Below are 26188 nucleotides of genomic sequence, written 5' to 3'. Positions count from 1 at the left end.
GTTTCCTATCATCTCCTGAGAAAATGTCCCCGTTTTGTCAGACTAAGTGGTACAAGTTAGTATGTAGCGATAACTTCCTAATGTAAGTATCAAAATGTGGAAAACAGTGACTCCCTAATATTTGGCAAGTATGTTGCCTATTATTTAGGATTTTCCCTTTCCTTGTGTATACACACACACACACACACACACACACACACACGACACTAATGGAACATTTTCACATAAAAGAATATCAATGTTCCAGAAAATTTTACAGCTAAACAAATCAGTTTTAAAATATTCTTAAATCTTTGGGCATCTTGGTGGCTCAGTTGGTTAAACATCTGCCTTCGGCTCAGATCATCATCCCAGGGTTCTGGAATCTAGCCACGAGTTGGGCTCCCTGTTCAGCAGGGAGCCTGTTTTTCTCTCTCCTCCCCTCTTTTGCTCTCTCTCAGTATCTCTGTCTCTTTCTCTAATAAATAAAATCTTTTAAGAAATGATTAAGTATTTAAGATAATCAAAGTACAATTACAGAGGCTTCAAATTCTTCTTCTTTTTAAGATTTTATTTATTAATGTGAGACACACAGAGAGAGGCAGAGACACAGGCAGAGGGAGAAGCAGGCTCCCTGCGGGGAGCCCAATGTGGGGCTTGATCCCAGGACCCCAGGATCATGACCTCAGCCAAAGGCAGACACTTAACCACTGAGCCACCCAGGCGCAAATTCTATCTTTGAAAGACAATTCTTAACATTTAAATTATTGATCTAATGAGGACACGTCTCATATTTAAGTTTCTTGGCACTCTGGTTACATGGTATTTCTGCTTCAAAGCCTTCTATTCTGACAAGTAACTGTTTTATTATAAAAGACTGTAGGGAGTCATAAAAAGAGCCTTATAGATCAAAATCCGAAGGTATTATATTCCTATTTTCCATTGCTTTTCCCTATGTTCCTTTATTTTCTCTTATTTGAATAAATGGATCACACAAAGTAGATGCTTGTATGCTTGATATGATTACTTGTAGTTACTGTAGTCTTATCAGAATTTATGGGAAGAAAACTAACTAAATGATCATTAGTTCTACTATACTTTGTAAAAGATAATGCTTGGGGTGCTCAGCTGGCTCAGTTGGAAAAGCATGCGACTCAATCTCAGGGTCTTGAGTTTGAGCCCCATGTTGAGTATAGAGATTATATAAAATAAATAAATAAACTTAAAAAAAATCATGCTTTTAAAAAACAAAGTAATAACTATCTTCGTGTTTTGTGTTTAAAACCATTATCCTGGGATGCTTGGGTGGCTCAGCGGTTGAGTGTCTGCCTTCGGCTCAGGGTGTGATCCTGGAGTCCCGGGATCAAGTCCCAGGATCACGCCCTGGGCTGAAGGCAGCGCTAACCCGCTGAGCCACCCAGGCTGCCCTACAGCTATAATTTTGTGTAACTGCCATAAACTTGTTTTTAACAGGAAGCAGAATAATCCATCCGATGATCAAGATGTGGGGCCCAGATCCATCTGAGTTGGAATGTAACTCAGCTATTTTCCAGCGGATGGCTTTGACACGTCTCTGACTCTTTAAACTTTGGTTTTGGGCAATTGGGGTGGCTCAGCGGTTTAGCACTGCCTTTGGCTCAGGGCCTGATCCCGGATTCCCGAGATCTAGTCCCGCATCAGGCTCCCTGCAGGGAGCCTGCTTCTCCTTCTGCCTGTGTCTCTGCCTCTCTCTCTCTCTGTATCTCTCATGAATAAATAAATAAAATCTTTAAAAAAAATACAATAAATAAAAATACAGTGATAAGTACACAGAAAATTAAGCAAATAAAGAATGGGTAATTCCAGAAAAAAACAAAAAGTGCAAAAGGAAAGAAATGTAATTATTTCTATTATTTGGATCAGTTATGAATAATATTTACATTTTAATAAGCACTAATTACTGATTTAACAAGTATTATAACTATCTTTTTTTTTTCTTTTTTAAACACTATTTTTGACTTGAACGCCTGGGAACACCACTTTTTATTTATTTATTTTTATTTATGATAGTCACAGAGAGAGAGAGAGAGAGAGAGAGAGAGAGAGAGGCAGAGACACAGGCAGAGGGAGAAGCAGGCTCCATTCACCGGGAGCCCAACGTGGGATTTGATCCCGAGTCTCCAGGATTGTGCCCTAGGCCAAAGGCAGGCGCCAAACTGCTGCCTCACCCAGAGATCCCTATGATATAACTATCTTGGGAGGACTAAAAGAGGAGAGGTATGTGGTATGAGTAAGTGGTTTAAGACCACAGAACTTACATCTTCTATGGTAGGAAGTCAATAGATAGTTCTGAAATTAGTATATGAAGAAATAGCAACATAAGCATATATTTTAAAATATAACAAGAGAGAGTTAAAATAGTTGTGCCAGTTGCTTAGGTACAGATGACGGGAATCTCCCAGGCATGTTTAAGTAAGAAGGACTATTTGTTCATAGAACAAATCCTGGAAGTATGCCACGAAACTGGTTTGGTAAGGGAGCTGCTATGGCTGCCCCAGAACCAGCTGCATCCACTGTGGTCAGGAAACTCAATTTGCTAAAACTAATCCCAGAAAATATATTGTTTTTGCTGTACTACACCAGCAAAAATGAACTGTAGCCACTCAGCCGACTTCCTCACATTCTTTGCTTCTAAATCAAAGTGCATAAACCTTAATCACATTCCCCAATTCTATAGCAAGGGAGGTTGGAATTTTCCTCCTAATTCTACTTTAGTAAAGTAGGGTTCACTAACAGTGGGGGTTATCAAACTATGGAGAGGGCACTATACAGTGTCTTGTCTTTCCCTTCTCTCTCGCCTGCTATGTCCCCAAATCACTGAAATTCTGTCTAAAATCCTTCATAAATAGCTCGTGAATCTATTCACTTTTTTCCACTTTCCCTGACATTTTTCTAGAGTAAATCACTTCAAAGTTTTCTCAATTGGTCTCACTTTCTATAGTGTTGCCTCTTAGATCAGAGCATGGCAAAGAAACAGCTAGAAAAGGGAAAAAGAGAGAGCCTTGGGGTTTGTGGGCTTTCTAGAAATACTATCAAATTAAAATTTAGGGATCCCTGGGGGCTCAGCGGTTTAGCATCTGCCTTCCACCCATGGTGCGGTCCTGGAGACCTGAGATTGAGTCCTGCGTCGAGCTCCCTGCATGGAGCCTGCTTCTCCCTTTGCCTGTGTCTCTGCCTCTCTCTCTCTCTCTCTGTCTCTCATGAATAAATAAATAAAATCTTAAAAAAAATTAAAATTTAATTGTAGACAGTGCCAAAGGCAGAAACAAATCTAAATTGTTTCCAAAGAGATAGTTTAGTACTTTTCTTAACTGAAACAAAACTTCCTGCACCTTATGGTTGCTTTATGAACATATTCAGGGAAGCCGTGTGTGGGGGATGGTGCAAACTCTCTGGACAGGGAGGTTAAAGTTCAGGTTCTGTGATCTTCTTTACTCTATCTGTGGTCTTGAGCAACCCCATAGCTCTCTGAGCTAATTTGTTATAGAACGTTAGAGAATTTCTATGGAATAATAAGGTATTAAAAAAACACTAAAATTGCCAAAGTGTCCAAGTGACTAAATAAATTATGACCTACCTACACATCAAAAGCTATGTAGTCATTAAAAAGAGTGATGTAGGGATCCCTGGGTGGCGCAGCGGTTTGGCGCCTGCCTTTGGCCCAGGGCACGATCCTGGAGACCCGGGATCGAATCCCACATTGGGTTCCCGGTGCATGGAGCCTGCTTCTCCCTCTGCCTGTGTCTCTGCCTCTCTCTCTCTCTGTGACTATCATAAGTAAATAAAAATTTAAAAAAATTTTTTAAAAAAATAAAGAGTGATGTAATTCTAAATATACTAATATGAAACAATCTCCAATATATTCTGAGTAAAGAAACCACAGTATAGAAAAATACATATAATATGTTAGCATTGTGTGTGTGTGTGCATGTCACCATGTGTGTGTTTTTAATGAATATAGGCATATTTATGTCTGTAAATTCACAGCCCATCTTTGGATGGGCACAGACACACAGAAGTGGCAATAGTGATTGCCTTCAGACAAGGAACAAAATGGCTGGAGGTGGGGTTAGGTGAGGATTCATTGATAAAAGAATAATAGATAATTATTATTCTTTTATCTTTTATCATTATCATTAAGGCAATGAATCTTTTAAATTTTGTTCTATGTGCTTATATTACCAATTCAAAGAATAAAATACCACAGTGTTTGGGTAGCTCAGTCCATTGAGCATCTGACTCTTGATCTCAGCTCAGGTCTTGATCTCAGGGTCTTGAGTTCAAACCCCATGTTGAGCACCATGTTGGGTGTGGAGCCTACTTAATACTACTTAAATAAATAAATAAATAAAATGTATAGCATTAAAAAAACAAAAAATAAATACATAGTTTTTCAAAAAGCCTGTAATTCACTTCTATCTCTGAAGGCTGAAGAGATAAAGATTGAGAGAGAATTAGATTTGAGGCTTGGATGCAGCACCAGCTTGGAGCTCCTCTGTTATCCATACTTGTCTACATCTTTACTTTTCTTATTGTGTGAAGCATTTTACATTTATTTATTTATTTATTTATTTATTTATTTATTTATTTATTTATTTATATTTATTTTATTTATGATAGTCATACAGAGAGAGAGAGAGAGGCAGAGACATAGGCAGAGGGAGAAACAGGCTCCATGCACCGGGAGCCCGACGTGGGATTCGATCCCGCGTCTCCAGGATCGCGCCCTGGGCCAAAGGCAGGCGCCAAACCGCTGCGCCACCCAGGGATCCCTATTTATTTATTTTTAAAGATTTTATTTATTTGAGAGAGCGCGAGAGAGAAAGCATGAGAAGAGAGAGAGGGAGAAGCAGACTCCCCGCCAAGCCGGGAGTCCAATGTTGGGACTCCATCCCAGGACCGGGGGATCATGACCTGACCCGAAGGCCATTGCTTAACTGAGCCCCCCCAGGTGCCCCATGCATTTTACCTTTAGTTTCAATATTTACAGATCTATGGTTTACCAAGTAGAGTTTTTGTTATCCCATGCATTCTCCTATTTTCAGGTTTCTCTGTTTGGAATAGATGCATTATAGTCTATTAAATATTCAAAATGTGTAAGTCATGAAAAGTGAAAGGACTTTCAATAGGAGTTAGTTTTTTTCAGGAGCTTGGAACTAGGTATGCCTGAGAGTTTTATAATGCCGGTACACAGCATTTGCGGTGTGCAGAATGCATGCACATGCATTATCTACCACTTGATCCTTTGCACATTATCTACCACTTGATCCTTTGCACAGGAGTTCCATGTGATTCTTGCTATTCTCAGCTTTGTCCAAGATCTAAAATTAGAAGTAGGCTAACATTACATTTCACTTGGTTACAAGTCTGACGGAGGTTTTTAATCATCTGGAGCCACACTGAAAACAATTCTCCCTGAAATCCTCTTTTAGCTGATAATCACTAACTTTGGGCATGTCAGCTTCTACGTCCACTGACTATGGTAAGTATTTTTCAAAAACATTTTTTCCTCATTCTTCATTAGAAGGATTGCTGAGGATGCCTTTACTGTGTCTGCATTTGCTGGGACGTACAGCTGAATTTGGAATTGAATTAAAAAGTCTTTTGTGGGGTTTCATAGTCATGCTTGTAATTATCTTCCTCTGGAATTTAATTTCCCTAAAAGTTAAGAAGTATTTTTTGTTTTGTTTTGTTTTGTTTTGTTTTGGGGGGTTTTGTGTGTTTCTTGTTTGTTTGCTTGCTTGCTTTTGCCTTTGAAAGCAGACTCTCAAAAAAAAAATAAAAAAAAATAAAAAAAAAAAGAAAGCAGACTCTCTTGGTTATGTCCTTACCAAGCAAAGTGCATTTCTGTTATGATTATAATCAAGGTAGAGAACACAGGCCTATGGTGACGTCAAAAGTGCATATATCATTATTGACTTGTTTTCCTCGAAGGGAAATTGGTTGCTGTCATAGGAAAGTTGATGGCTGAATGAAGTTTAATGGCAAACTGAGGAATCAAATGAGCATACAAATGGTTATAGGTGTTTAAAAAATACACATTTACATGTGGATACTTGGGATTTTTAAAAATGATTTGATAAACATTTAAAACTTGCTAAAATCTGAGACAATAAATTGTAGGTTGACTATGATGTCCTCAGGGGTTTGGATTATCAGCATATGTATGCCAAGGTTTCTTGATGGCAGAAAGATCTTGCAATCCGTTCCTGTGGAAATTATGCACGCATTGCTAAAAAATAGAGACCCTTTCCTAACAATTTTTCTGCATATTGGCAATTATATATCCATCCTAACATTTTAAACCTTTTTGTCCTCTGTAATAGAGTTTTTCTCCCACTCCTCTTTGTTCTCTTATGCACTGCATACTATTAAGGAAATCAGTAATTTAGAAGGGATTAATAATGAAAAGCAATAGTCTCTACCCCATTTCTATCACTCTAGAAGTAAGCATTTAACCAGTTCAGGATTTAGTTTTCAGTGGTTATCTCCATAGTTCTTTTTTTTTTTCCCAAAGGCCGTTATTATTTCTTACCAACTTTAGGAATTATCTATAAAACTTCATTATGAAAGATGATGCCTAAGTCCACTTACACCCCATAGAGTTATATCCTTATTTTTAGTTTCTCCCTTGATCACCTTTATAAAAGACTATAAATAAATGCTTATTACATTTTGTTCTTTAGGCTTAAATAAGTCTTCCTTGCTTTTTAATAGGTTTATTTCAAAAGTAGATTTCTATCACTCAGAAAAAAGAAACTCTGCACCCTTAGCAGTCACTCCCTATTTCCCCCTCTGAAAAGCCCTTGGATATCACTAATCTACTTTTTTTTCTCTGTAAATCTACCTATTCCAGACATTTCATATAAATGGGATCATATGTGATCGTTTGTGTCTGGCTTCTTTCACTTAGCACACTTTCATTCAACATTCATCCATGATGCAGCAAGTGTCAGTACTTATTCTTTTTTGTGGCTGAATAATATTCCATTGTATGGAAATACTACATTTTTGTTTATCCATTTGTCAGTTGACAGCCACTTTTGGGCTACTGTGAATAATGCCACTTCAACATTTAGGTAGAAGTTTTTTTTTAAGTTTTTTTAAGATGTTATTTATTTATTCCTGAGAGACACACACAGAGAGAGAGAGAAGCAGAGAAGCAGAGACACAGGCAGACTCGATCCCTGCTCTCCAGGATCATGCCCTGGGCCAAAGGCAGGCTCTAAACCACTGAGCCACCCAGGGATCCCCTAGGTAGAAGTTTTTGTGTGAACATACGTTTGGGTATAAATCTAGGCATGGATCTTTTTCTCTTTTATACTTTCTATTTTTTCCTATTTTTATGCTAGGCGTGCCTCTTATAAACAATACATAGGATTTTGTCTTTACTTGGACAATCTTTATATATTAACTTGCAGCTTTAGTAATCAGGAAAGTATAGATTTGTGACCATAATGAAATTTTATACAGTAGTTTGTTGATAAGGATGTACATCAATGGGGACCCTTATACAGTTGTAGTAAGAGTATAAATGGGCACAATCACTTTGGAAAACAATTTTGCTCTATCTTATAAATTTGAACATTCACATATATTATGATCCATCAGTTCTAGTCCTAGGTATATACCCAATAGAGGCAATAGCACTTGAGCACCGTGATGATAAGGACAAGAATTTTGGAAACAATATTGTTTGTAATAGCAAAACTTTGCTACCCAAATATCCATGTTCATTGGGACAGAAAAATTATATCATGGCATAGTCATACATTTTAGAGATCGTGGCATATCAGTATATGAAATGTTTTGCTAGGCAGCCCAGGTGGCTCAGCGGTTTAGTGCCACCTTCAGCCCAGGGCCTGATCCTGGAGACCCGGGATCGAGTCCCATGTCGGGCTCCCTGCATGGAGCCTGCTTCTCCCTCTACCTGTGTCTCTGCCTCTCTCTCTCTCTCTGTGTCCCTCATGAATAAATAAATAAATAAATAATCTTTAAAAAAAGGTTTTGCTTTCTTTATGGAGCTATTTAATTTCCCATGATATCGGTGTACTATAATTTACTGATCAAAAATTATATTGTTTCCAATCTTCTGTTGTTATGAAAAACACTGCAATGAATAACTTTATAATACATAATTTTATGATTGAAAAGTATTTGCAGTATAAATTACTAGGACTATGAATATACTTTTATAAGACTGATAGACATTACCAAATTTCTCTCCATAGAGAACAAAATACTACCACCTTTAGTGTATAAGAGTGCCTGTTTCCCTACACTGTTAGAAATTTCACTTCTTCCTTTCCAAACTTTATATCTTTATATTTACTTCCTTTGCCTTGTAGCATTCCAGTATAATGTTGAATAGTTGTGATTGTGGACATCTTTGACTTCCTGAATTTGGGAGGAAATAATTCAATTAACTGTGAATCAAATTCTTCACTATTACTAATACAATCTGATGAAAAATGAGTACAATTATTACAATTATTTGTAAGGCAAAGAACATTCCATAAAATGGATCTACCATAATTTACATAATCATTCCCCTATTTTTATTTTACTTTCTGAGATTCAGATCACCATCCTCAGTATTACATCTGCCCATTTTCAATTTATTTTACAAGAGCAAGTAATCCCAGTTTATTGCCACTTAACTGAATTCCAACCTGTGCATAGCAACTAGACTAAGTAGATATCCCAAAATGCTGGTCTTACATGTACATATCCATTATTTAATCATTTTCATACAACTGGACATGTAAACTAATGGCAGTTTTTCATTACTGTCAATTACATAGTAGCAAAGGAAGTAGATGTGGCTTCACTTTGCACCTCTGCTACATATTAGACATGAGACCTTGAACAAATTGCCCATCTTTAAAGCTTGGTTTTCTCATCTGTATATTACAGACAACAAAAGCACTCATGGCAGAGCACCTGGGAGGCTCAGTCAGTTAACATCTGCCTTCGGCTCAGGTCATGATCTCAGGGTCCTGGGATCAAGCCCCATGTCAGGCTCCCTGCTCATCAGGGAATCTGCTTCTCCTTTGCCCCTCCCCTCTCACTTGCACTGTCTCTCAAGTATATAAATAAAATCTTTTTTAAAAAGCACCCATGGCATAATATTTTTATGAGAATTATTAAGTTAGATGTGATGTGTAAAAGTGTATAAAATAGTTTTGGGAACATGGAAAGTGTTCAATAAATATAAGCTATTATGATCATTTCTGGACCTGATGAACATTTTGAAACACGTTTGTTTGTTTTCTCTTCTACAATTAGGTCCTTTTTGAGATGGCATCTGTGATTCAGCTATTCAGAACTTAATGAAGTTGGTGACTCTATGACCATGTGGAGAAATCATGTCAGAAAATGTAGTTTGTACTGGGGCTGTCAATGCTGTAAAGGAAGTCTGGGAAGAAAGAATAAAAAAACACAATGAAGACCTGAAGCGAGAGAAGGAATTTCAACAGAAGTATGCTTTCATGTGTTTATTATTTGAAATTAGTGAAAATTCAGAACATCATCATTACAGAAAAGAGCACTTGTTAAATGCCTTATTATTGAATTTGATAGATTTTTACTTACTGAAAACTCAAAATATAACTAAAGGATACACCTGATTCAATTAAGTGTGGCTATGTGATGGTGGCCACAAAAGATACAGGTGTCTTTATGTGAAAATAGTAGTTATCTTAGGCCTTCATAAGAGTCTGTTCAGCATTCATAAAGTTTGATTAGTATCATTTAGCCCACTTTTCAGTGATTGCTTATTCAATATTATATCCCCTAGATACTAAAACAACATCTGGCAATAGAAGGTAGTATAGATTCTCACCTATTTGAATACCCATGAATGTCAGCCAGGGCCCCTGTGGATCACCTGATTCCTTGATTTGGGCTATAATTAAATAGTTTGGCTCTCATTTCTTCTGCCTTCTTGAAAGCTACCTGTTTTCCTGATTGGATGTCTTCAAAGCATTCTACTAATCATGCAAGAAGAGCCACTTTCCTCATGGAGCCCTACGATTCTCATTCAACAAGCCTCTTTCTAAATATTAAATTGCCTTTTGTCTTGCAACATATACAAATATTGGACCATTAATGATATTTTATGTCAATCATATCTCAATGGAAAAAAATGCTCTTGTGTCAGCAAGTACCATAAAATTCAACTAAAAATGGCTTCCAGGGGATCCCTGGGTGGCGCAGCAGTTTAGCACCTGCCTTTGGCCCAGGGCACGATCCTGGAGACCCGGGATCGAATCCCACATCGGGCTCCGGGTGCGTGGAGCCTGCTTCTCCCTCTGCCTGTGTCTCTGCCTCTCTCCCTCCCTCCCTCTCTCTCTCTCTCTCTCTCTGTGTGTGACCATCATAAATAAATAAATAAAAATTAAAAAAAAATAAAAATGGCTTACAGAAGGGATGCCTGGATGGCTCAGTGGTTGAGCATCTGCCTTTGGCTCAGGTCATGATCATGGGGTCCTGGGATTGAGTCCCTGTCAAGCTCCCCACAGCAAGTCTGCTTCTCCCTCTGCCTATGTCTTTGCTTCTCTCTGTGTCTCTCATGAATAAATAAAATCTTTTTTTAAATGACTTAAGGAATAGGGAAGTCCTGAGGCAAAGCAATTCCAAAGATTGAACAGCTTTAAAGACTTAGCTTCTTATCACCTTCTACTGCTAATCTCCGTGTGTCAGTTTGGTCCTCAGGTTTGCCTCTGAGTGTCACAGGATGACTGGTACACTTCCAGGCATCACAGCCAGGCATCATTAGGTTATCAGAAGAGTGGAAACTATTTCTGTTTCTTCAAGAATGAGGAAGACTTTCCAGGCACTTTAGCAAACCTCTCCTTCACCTCTCATTGACCAGAACTGGGTGATTTGTACTCCCCCATTCCAGTTTCTTTCTAGGGGAATGACTATATGATTGGTTTAAACAAATTAAGATTTATACCAGGATTACTTGGGGGAAGTATAAATACTTGAAAATATTAAGTATTTCTTAGCAAAGAAGATGGGGGAAAGTTCTTGATCAGGAACTATTTCTGTCTTTAAAACAAAAATCTAGATGGGGAAAGGCCATTTTTCCCAAACAAAGCCAACAAAAAAGGATAATGATGCTGACAATGATGGATAAACAGGCATTTATTGTGCACTTACTGTTTACTAGGCACTCTGCTAAATGCTTTATTTGTACTATCTTATGTAATCTTCTCAACACACTGAAATGGAGTGTCTTGATGAGAATTAGACTGCATTATGAGAAAAGGAAAACCAGGATAACATTTTCTTTTTAAAAAAATTTTTAAGAGATTTATTTAATTATTTGGGGGAGAGGGAGCAAAGAAGAGGGAGAGAGAATCTCAAGCACTGAGTATGGAGCTGGAGGTGGAGCTTCATCTCACGACCCTAAGACATGACCTTAGCTGAAATTAAAAGTCAGACACTTAACTGAGCCACCCAGGTGACCCCAAAATAATATTATCTAAACAAGGTATGTTAACCTTTGTTAGGTATTTGATCTGGGGTTATAGCATTCCACTGAGTCAGATACTGAAGCTTTTATGTTATTGTTCAATTGTGCATGATTTCCATTCCTAAAGTCACCAAATGGCCCCAGATAGATGCACCAACTGCAGCCAACATACTTGATTCCAGCTAGCAGAAGTTGCACAAACTACTACTTTTGCTAACATCCCATTGATATGTAACTACAAGGGAGGATGGCAAAATGAAGTCTTATGCCCAGTTAAAGTAAGAGGATCTATTATTGAGGACGAAGAGGAGTATAGTCTCTGCCACACATGAGTGTTCATTTTCTCCCTTTTAAAGATGGAAAACTGGAGGGAGAGGCCTAAGTAACTTGTCAAAGATCACACTGCTAATAAATGTGGAACTGGAATTCATACCCAAGCAATCTGATTCTGGAGGAATGATATTCACCTCAGGTCTTTCCCTAGATTGGCTGTTATATATTAAGCTACTCTTATGAAATCTAATATGTTTGTATTCTACGATTATGATAAACTTGAGTCTTGAGAACTCTTAGTAAATCCTATCTCTCTTTTAAACAGTGGGCAGGAATCATGACTTGCTTCTAAACTCCTGAACTTCACGTATTATGTTTAGTTAAGAACCATTTAATTGGGGCATCTGAATGGCTCAGTCAGTTGGGCACCTGACTCTTGATTTTGGTTCAAGTGCTGACCTCAGAGTCATGGGATCGAGCCCTTTGTTGGGCTCTGCACTTAGTGGGGAGTCTGCTTGAGATTTTCTCTCTCCCACTCCCTCTGCCTGCCCGCCGCCTGCTTATCTCTCTCTCATAGATGATAGATAGATAGATAGATAGATAGATAGATAGATAGATAGATAGATGATAGATAGATAAAATCTTTTTTTTAAAAAAATAGGAACCATTTAATTTCAGCAGTTTCAAGTTCTCTCTGTACAAAATAGGCAAGGGATAAAAAGGTTAAGGATGTAAACTAATGTTTCTTCACTCAGAAAAAGGTGGCTAAAGATTTAGTTTAAAAAGCCTAAAGTAGAGATCCCTGGGTGGCGCAGTGGTTTGGCGCCTGCCTTTGGCCCAGGGCTCGATCCTGGAGACCTGGGATCGAATCCCACGTCGAGCTCCCGGTACATGGAGCCTGCTTCTCCCTCTGCCTATGTCTCTGCCTCTCTCTCTCTGTGTGACTATCATAAATAAATAAAAATTAAAAAAAAAAAGCCTAAAGTTTAAACAGACACTGACTTCATTGTCTTTTCTTTTTTTTAAAATGAGACTTCATTGTCTTTTGATGCCAAGCTGCCTTGGAGAAATCAAGACTTGGGTTCAGAGTTGGTGTGACAAAATCTAGGAAAGCCTATAGGCTTCATAGGAGGTAGAAAATTTCTATTTAAATTGAAAGAACATCAATCTTAGACTAAGTAGTGGATGAATTACAGAAAATAAGAGCTGGGAGAGACCTTAGACATTATTTAGTCCAAACCCCATTTTTTTTTTATTTATTTATGATAGTCACAGAGAGAGAGAGAGAGAGAGGCAGAGACACAGGCAGAGGGAGAAGCAGACTCCATGCACCGGGAGCCCGATGTGGGACTCGATCCCGGGTCTCCAGGATTGCACCCTGGGCCAAAGGCAGGCGCCAAACCGCTGCGCCACCCAGGGATCCCCAAACCCCATTTTAATAGACAAGGCCTACAGAAGTGGTATGAGTTTCCCACAGTCACCAAGTTAAGTGATACATTCTGGACTTAGGTCATAGAAATTCAGATCCAGAAAGAATTTAGGAATCATTATAGGGATGGAAATAGACTTCTCAAGTAATAGTTAGCCTCTCTGTAAACTTACTAAGGACAGAGCTTTTTGCATGCACAATGTGTAGCATATCATTTGGCATATAATGGTTGCTTAATGAATTCTTTAAGTAAAAGGTTAAGGAATAAGACATCTAACCGCACTTGTCATTAAATCTTGTTCTGAAATACATAGATCTCTTAGTGAGTGACAATAATCATCATGCTTACTATTTTAGCAGTTCTATTTTTTTTAAAAAGTGATGTAATCAAATAGATGGCATTATACATTTTGTCTCAGATAACCACACCTAGTAGAAGCTTGGCCAGCAGTCTAGAAAGCCACACATAGCCATTGCCGCCACAGTGCACTAGTTAGCAGATTAAATTTCAGATACATACCTGTTAAAAATACAGGCTCTACAGAAATATTTTGCAAATAAAAATACATAGAAACAACAAATATTTCACTTTTAGAGATATTTGGTTTTTCTGTTCACTAATATAAAATCCCCACTGAAGATCAGTTAATATGCAGAACTGCTAAAATATATATATATTAATGCTCAGGTCAAGAGATTTTTGACAAGTAACTATTCAAATTAAACCTATGTTCTTTGATAACTGCTTATATTTATTATGTATCATCCTAAAAGGATAAATTACAAAGGTTTCAATTCTAAACTTATTCTATTTCTCATCCATTAAAAATTTTCTAGTATAGGGACACCTGGGTGGCTCAAGCAGTTGAGCGTCTGCCTTTGGCTCAACTGGTGATCCTGGAGTTCCAGGATCGAGTCCCACAGCGGGCTCTTGCATGGAGCCTGCTTCTCCTCCCTCTGCCTATGTTTCTTTTTTTTTTTTTTTTCTGCCTATGTTTCTGCCTCTCTCTGTGTCTCTTATGAATAAATAAATAAAATCTTTAAAAAATAAAATAAAATAATAAAAATTTTCTAGTATAGAAATAAAAAACTTTTGCAACCTTTTACTAGTCATTTTCATAGCTTGATATTATCCTTTTTTTTGCTTGATATTATCCTTATGTAAATTTGCAATGAACCAAAAATCAATAGGTATGGGTTTCAGAATGACAAAGGTTTTGTGTATTTTTATATCTGAAAAATGAAATCTGAATAAAATTGGAATGTAATCATATAAAATTTAACTCTGAACTTGAACTTCAGAGTATTATTTGCAAGTCCTTATAAAGTAATTAACTATGTATGGATTAGATGTCTAACAAATGCAAGTCAAAAGGCCAATGAGATACCACTAGGATGGCTATGAATCAAACCATGGACAATAACAAAAGTAAGTGGGCAGCCCGGTGGCTCAGCGGTTTGGCGCCGCCTTTGGCCCAGGGCCTGATCCTGGGGACCCGGGATCGAGTCCCACATCAGGCTCCCTGCGTGGAGCCTGCTTCTCCCTCTGCCTGTGTGTCTACCTCTCACTCTCTCTCTCTGTGTGTGTCTCATGAATAAATAAATAAAATCTTTTAAATAAAAAAAGTAAGCAAGATGTGGAGAAATTGGATGCCTCATGTGCTGCTGGAGGGAAGGCAAAATGGTACAAGCAATTTGGTCACAGTTTAGCAGTTCCTAAAAAAAAAGGTTAAAAATAAGAGTTACAATGCAATGCAGCAATTCTATTCCTAGGACTATACTCAAGATAAAGGAAAATATATGTCTACATAAAAACTTGTTCAGAAATGTTCATAGCAGTATTATTCATAATAGCCAGTAAGTGGGCTTAACCCAAATGTCCATCAACTGATGAAAAGATAAACAAAATGTGGTATACTCATGCAGTGAAGATTCTTATGTCAAAAGGAATTTAGTACTGAAACATGTTACAACATGAGTGAACTCTGAATAAACTTGTGCTATGTGGAAAGACCACATATTACATAATCCCATTTTTGTGAAATGCCCAGAATAGATAAATCCATAGAGATAGAAAGTAGATGATTAGTGGCATATTTATAATTCTTAAAAAACAAATTCTTTTCTGATTTCTAGATACTATTAATCAAGTGGTTACTTTTGATGGATCACTTTTTATATAAAAGTGAATGCTACCTATGTATGTCATTATTGTGAACAAAAATGTTATCTGCTCTCTTAGGCTAGTGCGGATCTGGGAAGAGAGAGTAAGCTTAACTAAGCTAAGAGAAAAGGTCATCAAGGAAGATGGGAGAATCATTTTGAAGATAGAAAAAGAGGAATGGAAGGTAAGCTTCATAGAAGCAATATTTGATTTTCTCTATTTTGTGTTTTGTTGTGAGAGTTGAGAACATGATTCTGAGACTGTATGATTAAATCTGGAATAGTTAGAAATTCTAATTTTAATAATACACCAAATGAATTTGGCAACATGAACACCTGAAAAGAAACATAACCACATTTTTTTGGTAAAAACTTAAGTTGCTTCAACTCTGCCTAAACTTAAGTCATTTGCAATTTTTCTCCTACTAATCTTAAGAAGTAACTTCTCATTTTCCATAAACAAGATGACCATCTGCCTAACAAAAATCATATAGCTTTCCAAAATGAATGCTCAGCTAAAAGTCCACAAAATGGAATAGGATATCCATTTTTTTTAGGTCTACTACCTGATTCATATTCTTTGTCATAAACATATATACATACAGCTGCTTAATTACATTAGGCATATTCATTTTTATAGGGGTATCTATGCCTTGGGTCAGTGTTTATTTTCATACATACAAATATAGTTAGGGGCTTATGTTCTCTTTGAGCTATTTTAGGTTGAAAGGGAAAAGGCGCAGAGTTCAGAATAGTTGAAACTTAAAATTGTTAAATAAAACCTGTAAATAGCTTTTATAGAATATTTCAAAATATAAGGGGAAGAGAAATTTGAATTGTTGATTAAATTATTTTTCCTCTATGATTTCAACCATTATATTCTCATTTTCAATTGTACATGTACTTTATTATTTTTTAAAATATTTTTAATTTATTTATTAGAGACACACACACAGAGAGATAGAGAGAAGGCAGAGACACAGGCAGAGGGAGAAGCAGAGGGAGAAGCAGGCTACATGCAGGGAGCCTGACGTGGGACTCGATCCCGGGTCTCCAGGATCATGACCTGGGCCGAAGGTGGCGCTAAACCACTAAGCCACCAGGGCTGCCCTGTATTTTATTTTTTAAAAAAAGATTTTATTTATTCATGAGAGACACACAGAGAAGGCAGAAATATAGGCAGAGGGAGAAGCAGGCTCCCTGTGGGGAACCTTGTGCAGGACTCAATCCTGGGAACCCTCCTGGATGATGCCCTGAGCCGAGGGCAGATGCTCAACCAGAGATGCTCAAGCAGATGCCCTGAGCCCCCCCGGCTGCCCCTGCATATGTACTTTTATTTATTTATATTTTTTTGCATATGTACTTTTAAAGAGCCTAATACAATAACGTCTTTAATATATAGTTTTATGTATGTGCACTATTGACCAAAATATATTATCTTTGTTTATTCTGATTGGGGTTTGAAGGTTTAGTCCCCCTACCCCCAAAGTAAAGGTCTTAAAACTTAGGAGTAACACAAAACACTTGGAAATATAACCCATTAAGGAAAAAAATATTCCGAAGTTCTTTTGCAAATCAAGTAATATCCCTACAATTATACTTCAGTATGACATGATACTAAAATAATTTAATATAGTAATTCTGTCATTCTCTTACTTGAGTTTAGACCCTTCCTTCTTCTCTACTGAAACTGAATCAGCTACAGGAATGGCAACTTCATAGAACTGGTTTGTTGAAAATCCCTGAATTTATTGGAAGATTCCAAAACCTCATTGTATTAGATTTATCTCGAAACACAATTTCAGAGATACCTCGAGGAATTGGTAAGATTGCTTTTATTCCTGTCTTTTTTGTTACTGAGAATTCTTTTTGATACTTGAGAAAATTGCAAACATCTAAATTGAAGCTTCCAGATCCAAGTTTTTGGGATTTACTGAAGTGATTCAAGCTGAGATTTCAATGCCAGAAAAGTCTCTTTGGAAATATTACTGTATAGATTCTGGAAACAATATCTCTTGCTCAGTTAATCCTCCTAGAAGAGAACAGGCTGAAGGCAAGGAAGAAAGTTAAAAACTTTTCTTAGATGAGAAAAAAACAAAACAAAACAAAAAAACCCCTCAAATGGTAAATTGGCCAGGAGATTAAACAAGTTGAAAAAAATTGTATATTTTTTGCTTATAGCACTGATAAACCTGCTCCTTATCTTTAGAAGGGCAGGACACATACTGGGAAAAGGCAAGAACCTGAGAAGTGTGATTTGCCAATACGAAACTGGCAAGTAAGTCATGCTCTAATACTTAGTAACTGGAAACTTTATTTTATATCCATCTGCTCTCTTTTGTGTATTATTTTTTTTTGTAGGATTGCTCACTAAACTTCAGGAACTAATTCTTAGTTATAACAAGATCAAGACCGTCCCCAGAGAATTAAGTCATTGTGCCAGCTTGGAGAAACTAGAACTTGCTGTAAACAGAGACATATGTGATCTTCCACAAGAGGTCAGAAAGATATAAATGTCTACGGTTTTCTTTTCCACCTATTACTGGTTTACTTCTCAACTCTGTGATCATTAAAAATGACACTAATGAAATGCTATACATTTTATTTCGGGAAATATTTAGTGATAATCATTTTCTATTAGTATAACACATATTTTTAATTAGAGAAATTTTATTTGGCATAAAAGATGCCTCTTATTGTCATAGTACTGACATTTGTGATCTCCTTCAAGGCCAGAGTAAGAGTTGCACTTATATCTAGTTCCAGAATGGACAGCCCAGCCTAAGTTGTAGTTGTTACCTAATAAATGCCTCTTCAATAAATGAATGTCATAAAGCCCAGACAATGTGGTGATGGAAAGACTCTTGGTAGTTGGTGTTCATAGAGAGATCAGTTTTTGAGATGGATGTGAAGTGGCAAGAAATTAATTCCTCAGTTTCGGAAAAGTGTTTCTTTGCTAGTTTCTTAGGCTCTTCCACATGAAAGCAAAGCCACAGGCTTGGAAAGCCTTCAAACTTTGACTTGGTATGACTTGTTCTTAGTAAAATCAACCTTATCATAGAGATAGAGACACTTTCAAACATATTGCAAACCTATTTAGTGATCTTACAGTCAGTGAACGGAATTTCCAAGGTATTCTGACTTTGCAAGATGAAAGTTAGGAAAAATAATAAAACTCAAAACAAAATAGAAAGACTGTTATCTTCTCCCATTCTCCACTATTGTTGGTGAGAATACCATTGTTCCCCCACACTAGTTATTATGGCACCAATCATTGTTGCTTTTGCAAATAAAACATAGTTTCTACATTCATATCTGTCTTGTCTTGTAATAGTTCAATTTAATGAAATGTATGGACTTGCTTATGATGAAAATGACGATCACAGGGACAATTTATATCTATGACAGGGCGAATATATATCTTATTTCTAACTTCTAGTTCTTGTGATTTTCTTTCTAGGATTCGTTCTGTCACTAAAAATGCTGTATGAATTTGGGCATGTCTATTTACCTGTGTTTACCTTAATTTTTTCACGAGAAATAGATTTTACTGGAACAAATACTGGACTGAGATCTTGAGCCTGGGAGTATTTCTGAGTGTGGCCTCTAAATTAACTATGTAGCCTTGAACACACCAGTGAGGTCTCAATTTTGACATACGCAAAATAAAGACTGTTAGGTTATAATAATGTTATTATCTTTCAGTATTATAAAATCAAATGATTCTAGTACCACAGGGAAATGAGCAACAGGAGACTTATCTCTCAGCCATTACATTGCACACACTGTACACACACATTTTTATGCCAGTGTGAAGACAAGCTTTTCATATTCCATTCTAAACCATTTGAAAAATTTTAAAGTCTGATAACAGATTTTGAAAAGTTTTATTCATGGCTTGAGTTCTAAAGCTGGACAAACATTATCTACTGAATGAAAACCTCTCACTTTTTTGCATTATGCACAAAACACGGTATTTGTGCTTGTGTGTGTGTGTGTGTGTGTGTGGTGTTAAAGATATGGAATGAATCTTAACATTCCCTGAGATAAAAATAAAACAGAACTTACCTAGATAAATGGAACATTTTTGGGAAAAGTTAACTAAGTTCTCACATTTTGAAACTTTCACTATAGTGTTACATAAAAAGAGATTAGAAATTTTGTGGCTTTAGGTCCAAGAAAACTTGAATGCACATCACCTATCATTTCTAGTTACATGGCCTCTCTTAACCATTTTGTCCTTAAAATAGAAATAAGATACTTGGGATCCCTGGGTGGCGCAGCGGTTTGGCGCCTGCCTTTGGCCCAGGGCGTGATCCTGGAGACCCAGGATCGAATCCCACGTCGGGCTCCCGGTGCATGGAGCCTGCTCCTCCCTCTGCCTATGTCTCTGCCTCTATGTCTCTGCCTCTCTCTCTCTCTGTGACTATCATAAATAAATTTAAAAAAAAAAAAATTTAAAAAAAAAAAAAAAAAAAAGAAATAAGATACTCATCTTGTAAAGTTGATGAATAAACTAGAGCTATAGGCAACAATATGAATACATTGAGACACTGATACTGAGAGAAAAAAGCAAGTTAAGGGAAGTACAGTATCATAATCTTCAAATAAAGATACTAAATTTTATGACAACATATAGTAGTAACTATAGAGAAATATATAAAAACATATTTATGTAATGAAAAAAAACATGCACAAGAATAATAAATACCAAATTCAGGAGATGGATTCCCTCTGGAAAGGAAGGAGGAGTATACAGGAGGCAGATATATATATATATATATATTAAGTGTATTTATACACTTAAGATTTCATTTATTTAGGATGCCTGGGCTGCTCAGCAGTTGAGTGTCTGCCTTTGGCTCAGGGTGTGAACCCTGGATCAAGTTTGGATTGGGCTCCCCACAGGGAGCCTGCTTCTCCCTGGGCCTATGTCTTCTATTTATTCATGAGAGACACAGAGAGAGCCAGAGACATAGGCCCAGAGAGAAACAGGCTCCCTGTTGGGAGCCTGATGTGGGACTTGATCTTGGGACCCCAGGACCATGACCTGAGCCAAAGGTGGATGCCCAACAGCTGAGCCACCCAGGTGCCCCTCTTTTTTTTTTTTTGAGATTTGAGAAAGGAAGAGAGAGTGGGGAGAGAGTTCAAGGAAGAGTCAGAATCTCAAGCAGACTCCCTGCTGAGTTTGGGGCCCCAGGCAGGGCCCCACATGGGGCTCCATCTCACAACCCAAGCCAAAACCCAGTCAGTGAACAGAGCCACCCAGGCGCCCCTCAGTTTTTCTTTCTTTTTAAGATTTTTATTTATTAGAGAGAGAGAGAGAGATTGAGAGACGCAGAAACACAGGCAAAGGGAGAAGCACGTTCCATGCACGGAGCCCGATGTGGGACTCAATCCCGGGTCTCCAGGATCAGGCCCCGGGCTGAAGGCGGCGCTAAACCGCTGAGCCACCGGGGCTGCCTGTATTTTCTTTCTTAAGCTGAGCACACTGGTATTGGGATATTATTTTAAATAACTTTTTACTGTTTTCATAGAAATAAAAGAATTACCAAGCGATAAATGCTATGACTGAGATAGCATATGTAAAACATTGAGCACAAAAAAGAAGGTTCAATAAAGTATTACTTCGAAGTTTGGGTTTTCCCATACAAATCTCAAATTCAGGATGAAAAGAACACACAAACAAATACAAGCAAAGTTCTATAAATGCTGGAACTTGGGTATTTAGAAGATAAATTTTCTTTGAATAGATGTTTTCTTTTTCTTTTTTTTTTTTTTTAATAGATGAGTTTTCTATGAGAGTTTTTCATTTATCTGGAGGTTACTTAGCTTTATTTTATTTCAGAGTTCTTGTGGAGGACTAGGACTAAAAGCCCAAGCATAATGTGAACATTTCCAGATGTGAAATATCTCCTTTACCAATGTAAGCGTTCTAGTAGTTTACATTGTGGACATTCATTTTGAAAACCTTGCTTTCCTCTTTAGCTCAGCAATTTGTTAAAGCTTACGCACCTTGATTTGAGTATGAACCACTTTACTACAATCCCTCTTGCTGTGTTGAATATGCCTGCTCTTGAATGGCTCGACATGGGAAGCAACAAACTTGAACAACTTCCCGATACTATAGAAAGGTAAAATTAGTTTTCTGTGCTATTAACAGCTGTGTTGAAGCCATCCATAATAAGTATGAAGTAACAGACAAAACAAACGAGACCCCCTAAGCATAATCAATCACGAGAGATCCATGTAGTAAAAAATATTGCTACTTTTTAACAGAATACTTTCATTTACTTAAATTAAGGGTTTTGGGAGAGAAAAACTGGCTGACTTCAATATGTTGACGTGAATATGCCATACAGTAACATCGCTTAGTGCATGCCAGGCACTCTGTGCTTTATAGATGGATGAAGAGGGGCACCTGGGTAGCTTAGTGGTTGAGCAGCTGCCTTTGGCTCAGGTCATGATCCCGGGGTCCTGGGGTCGAGTCCTGCATTGGGCTCCCCGCAGGGAGCCTGCTTCTGTCTCTGTCTCTGTGTGTCTCTCATGAATAAATAAATAAAATGTAAAAAACCCTGGCAATTAAAAAGAATAATAAAAAAAATAAATGAAACTCACATAGAGATGTTAGCTAAATTGTTCAAGATCAAAGTGTAAGTGTGCAATCTAGGTTTTGAACCAAGGCAGCCTGGCCCAGGGTCCATGCTATTAACCATTATGCACACCTGTCTTGCTCTAACCAGGCATATTAATTATTTCTGATTTTTCTTCTAATATTCTAATTCCGATTAGATAACATTTACAGCAGTTCTTTAAGAAATCCTATGAGAATAGTGAAGAATGCTGAAATATATTGGTTTCCTTCCTACCACCACATGCTGAGAAGTGTACTGTAGGGATTAGCCTTCCAATGCAGCTTCCCAATAATCAGGTAATGTGAAGTCAGTTAACTCAACTGGTACACTGGTTAAAGATGTTATGAAAGATGATATTTGTTTCATTTTAGGTTAATAACAATCAGGGTTTCCATATTATGTATGATTAATTGCATAAACCTCTTTTAATTAATCAGAATGCAAAGCCTACATACATTATGGCTGCAACGGAATGAAATAACATGCTTGCCAGAAACAATCAGCAATATGAAAAATCTGGGTACTCTTGTTCTCAGCAACAATAAACTGCAAGATATTCCAGTGTGCATGGAAGAGATGAACAATCTGAGGTAAAAGTTATAGACACAAAACTGACATGTTCCTTTTTCATTGCAGAACAAAGTAATATAACTTCACATCAAATCCCACAACTTCCATAACAAAATTATTTATTCATTCATTACCAATTCAGCAGTGACAGAGCCCTGTACACCATGAAGATACGGTGATAAATAAGACACAAGTCTGTAAAATATGCAGAAACTCCAAGTTTGTAGCATTTACTTGTATGTTTGAGATGCACTGGAATTTGGGAAGTTAAGCTGTCCCACATTACATATATGCTAGTATTAATAGTTGCTTCTATAAGCTCTGAAAATAAGTTGTCTAAAGCTAGAGTTTTTCTCTTCTAGAAAAGAAACTTAAAGATTCTTAGGATATTATATCTAACCAAATGTTCGGCTATTGTAACCAGTTAAAAAAAAAAAGTAATTTAGTGTATTATCATTTGATCTTTCCCCAGGGAAATAAATGTACACTTCTATGGCATCTATAAAAATACTGTTTTTTGGTGAACTGCTAGGTTTGTCAACTTCAGAGACAATCCACTGAAATTGGAAGTAACGCTTCCCCCCAGTGAAAGCCTGGATGAAGAAGAGGAACGGGAATTATTTGGTCTTCAGTTTATGCACGCATATATACAGGAGTCACGGACGAAAGCAGGTATGACGTTGTGTATAACACAGGTCAAATATTTGGTAGAGGAATGTGTATAGACATAAATTCCTTTATAGATTTCTTAATCCCATCCTACCCTTCCTGGCACATTTTGTCTCTTGGTCAATATTGTGGGAGGAAAAAAGTGAAATTCAAATCTGTTCACAATTTTGATAAAGGCTTGAAGAGAAGTTGTGAAGATATTTAAAGTCTTTCAAGTAGAGACAGGAAATAATTTGTCCAAGTGCTTGAAGCACAAACAAGTGAATGAAGATGTGATTCACTACCTCATTCTATCAGTTTGGCATATATTTCAGTGTACTCATGAACACTACCTTCCCTGTCATTTCCTCTTTTTCTACAGTCCACAAAATAACAGCACAGTATTTTGCCTAGGAAGGAAAAATATTGAGAACACAGATTTTTAACCAATAGTTAAAATGTGAAGTTTTCACATATAGATTTCAATCACCTAGTCTCTGATAATTAAGAATTAAACCACTTCTCCACTAAAGGAAAACCTTTAACTTAAACCAAGATTAGAAGAGGCCAAAGAGACAATTCTATTAATAAAAACAATGAAACAATAGTATACTAATAGAAATCATAGTTTTACAATGCACTAAAACATGAAGAATTTTTGAATCAAAAGGTCAAATTTATTTTCAAATAGCTGCTTTGGGGAGTAAGTATAATCCAAGCAAACAAATGACAGTTTTTAAGCTATAAGAAATCATTTTTACCAACATCCAGTGGCGGATATTAGGAAATAGTCCTTTGATCTATGATGACGAGCCATGTTTGAAGACAAGTTAGTTTGGGGCCTAGTTTGGGGTAGAAATACATAAAAAACAGGTAGTAGGTAGAATTGATGATTGTATGCTGGGAAATAAGAGGACCTCAAGATTAATCTATTTTTGATTAGAGCAACTGGTCAGATGGTGATGCTGAGCTGGGGAAATGAAGTCTAGAAGATGGTGGTAGAAGTGGAAGATCAAGAAATCTGAGACAGTCGTGTGTGACATGTGGGAAGAGGTAGTTGTGTAGATGAATCTGAAAGTTCAAGAAGGGGTTTGCTGTCCCTGTAAATCTGGCAGGTCAAGGAACAGCAATATACATAGTCACTTTCTTATGCTGTCTTAAGGGAAGCAAACAAGGTTGGGAAAAACAAGAATCTTGACCTACAATTTGCTGAAGGCCAAGCTTATCTGCCTGCCCATAAAGTACCTGGTACCACTGTCAGAAACATATGAAGCTAAATGGGCAGAGGACTATTATCAGTATAACTATTGCGTGTGTATGTTGTTTTCTGGAACACAGCTGAGATTAGGCCTATTGTAGAATATGCTTTATTCCTGGACATAAGTTGTTGAATGATGCAAAACAGATTGTATGACACAAATTAGCACTGCCTGACCCAATAAAATCACATAAATTACTGAATGATGTATTATTACCCTTATTTATATTCGCTTGATTGGGCAGCATGAATAATTAACGTTAGAAATAATCAAACCACCTTCCTTTAATAATAGTGGACATAAAACTTATAAAAAGAGAAAAAAGTTTACAACATAAGCAGAGATAATAAAACCAAGTCTGCCTATTGTCACTAAAAATAGATTTGTGAATTAGCAGTATTAACAGTATTAATTGTGCTTGGAGCTGTTCTAAGCATTTTACATGTGTTATCTCATTTGTTATAACAACCATGTGAGGTAGGTATTATTATTATTATTATCTTCATCATCCCCATTTTAAACAGGGAAATTGAGGCACAAAGAGATTAAGCAGTTGCCCAAGGTCATACACTGAGGTGGCAGGGTAGGAGCTGAACCTAGGCAGTTTCATAAAACATAGGAGATTAAAGTAGAAAAGTGAGGAATTTTAAAAAGGCTAGGCTTCTAATTTATAACTCATATAATCATAGATCTATTTATAGGAGAAGAAAGTTACCTAAGAATATCATTATAGTATCTAAAACTAGTTAATTCTGATCTTTCTCTTGGCAAAGGTACATTGGTACATTGATTAAGACAATTTTTACAAATAAAGGCAGAAATAAATCAAGGATAACATGAAGATAATAACAGTCCTGACCATATGTTTGGTTTAATATTTGCTTGTGCATAGAAACTGCTTAGGAGTTAAATAAGGCCTAAATGTAAGGAGGTTTTTGGTTTCATTATCTAATTTCCACTTTATTCCAAATTATTTAAGTCAAACAAGTGAGAATATATAGTTGTACTGATAAACATAAAAATGTCCTTTTAATGTCCTAATTAACTTATAAGTTATTTGCAAATTTCAATTTAATTTGTGAATAAGGCTTATAAGTTATCTTTTTGGAATTTCTAACTAGATAATTATTCAATTAAAATGAAGTGAAATAAATAGCTTATTTCCCTTAAAAACTATCTCCTCAGTTTTTGTTGTTATGGATAAATTTAGATAATACAGATATGGCACTAAAATCTGAAGGTGAATTCCTTGATTGTGAACATCTCTGAATTTCTTTGCTTTAGAAAAAAAGAATCACGATTGATTATCCTTTCCAGATCTGAATGGACAAAAAAATCCATACATAAGCCACATTCTCAGACTGGCCCTTGTTATAAACCTACAGTTGATCTTTACATCTTCAACTTGAGAAATAAAAAGTATTAAATAAAACCAAAGGAAAATAAATTTCCAAAATACAAAGTTAATGTGCTAGGTGTATATTGATGTGTTCTGTGTGTTTCAGATAACCAAGTCAACTGTTCCACTACTTTACCAAACTCCATAAATACTGATGGATAATTTAACTCAAGATGCCCTGCTGAAGACAATTACTTTGGGAATTTGGTGAATTCGCTAATGTTTGGACTTTTAAAGTAAAAAGCAAAACTATTACCAAAAGTTCAATGAGGCCACAACATTTTAAAAAATTCCTATTATCTGCTATGTAAT

At 36.7% G+C, this 26188-nt stretch overlaps 1 protein-coding gene across 3 annotated transcripts in view; it reads left to right on the top strand.

Annotated features, from left to right (window-relative positions):
* Positions 1-26121, top strand: part of LRRC39 (leucine rich repeat containing 39) — a 30239-nt gene extending 4118 nt beyond the window's left edge. The window contains exons 1-9 of one of the 3 annotated variants that reach the window (XM_055340073.1): positions 5312-5500; positions 9307-9499; positions 15445-15550; positions 17032-17188; positions 17727-17863; positions 21354-21499; positions 22438-22590; positions 23103-23242; positions 25983-26121. In XM_055340073.1, the coding sequence (XP_055196048.1) occupies positions 9387-9499; positions 15445-15550; positions 17032-17188; positions 17727-17863; positions 21354-21499; positions 22438-22590; positions 23103-23242; positions 25983-26038 (1008 nt within the window). In that variant the 5' untranslated portion in view covers positions 5312-5500; positions 9307-9386 and the 3' untranslated portion in view covers positions 26039-26121. Of the gene's footprint in view, positions 1-5303; positions 5501-9306; positions 9500-15444; positions 15551-17031; positions 17189-17726; positions 17864-21353; positions 21500-22437; positions 22591-23042; positions 23243-25982 lie in introns of those variants that run through there. The other 2 variants (XM_055340074.1, XM_055340075.1) reach the window with 2 other exon arrangements.
* The last annotated feature ends 67 nt before the right edge of the window (positions 26122-26188 follow it).

Source organism: Nyctereutes procyonoides, unplaced genomic scaffold (genome assembly GCF_905146905.1).
Source record: "Nyctereutes procyonoides isolate TBG_1078 unplaced genomic scaffold, NYPRO_anot_genome, whole genome shotgun sequence".
Lineage (NCBI taxonomy): Eukaryota > Metazoa > Chordata > Mammalia > Carnivora > Canidae > Nyctereutes > Nyctereutes procyonoides.
Note: the sequence above shows the minus strand (reverse complement) of the source record. Positions and strands in the feature narration are given on the sequence as shown.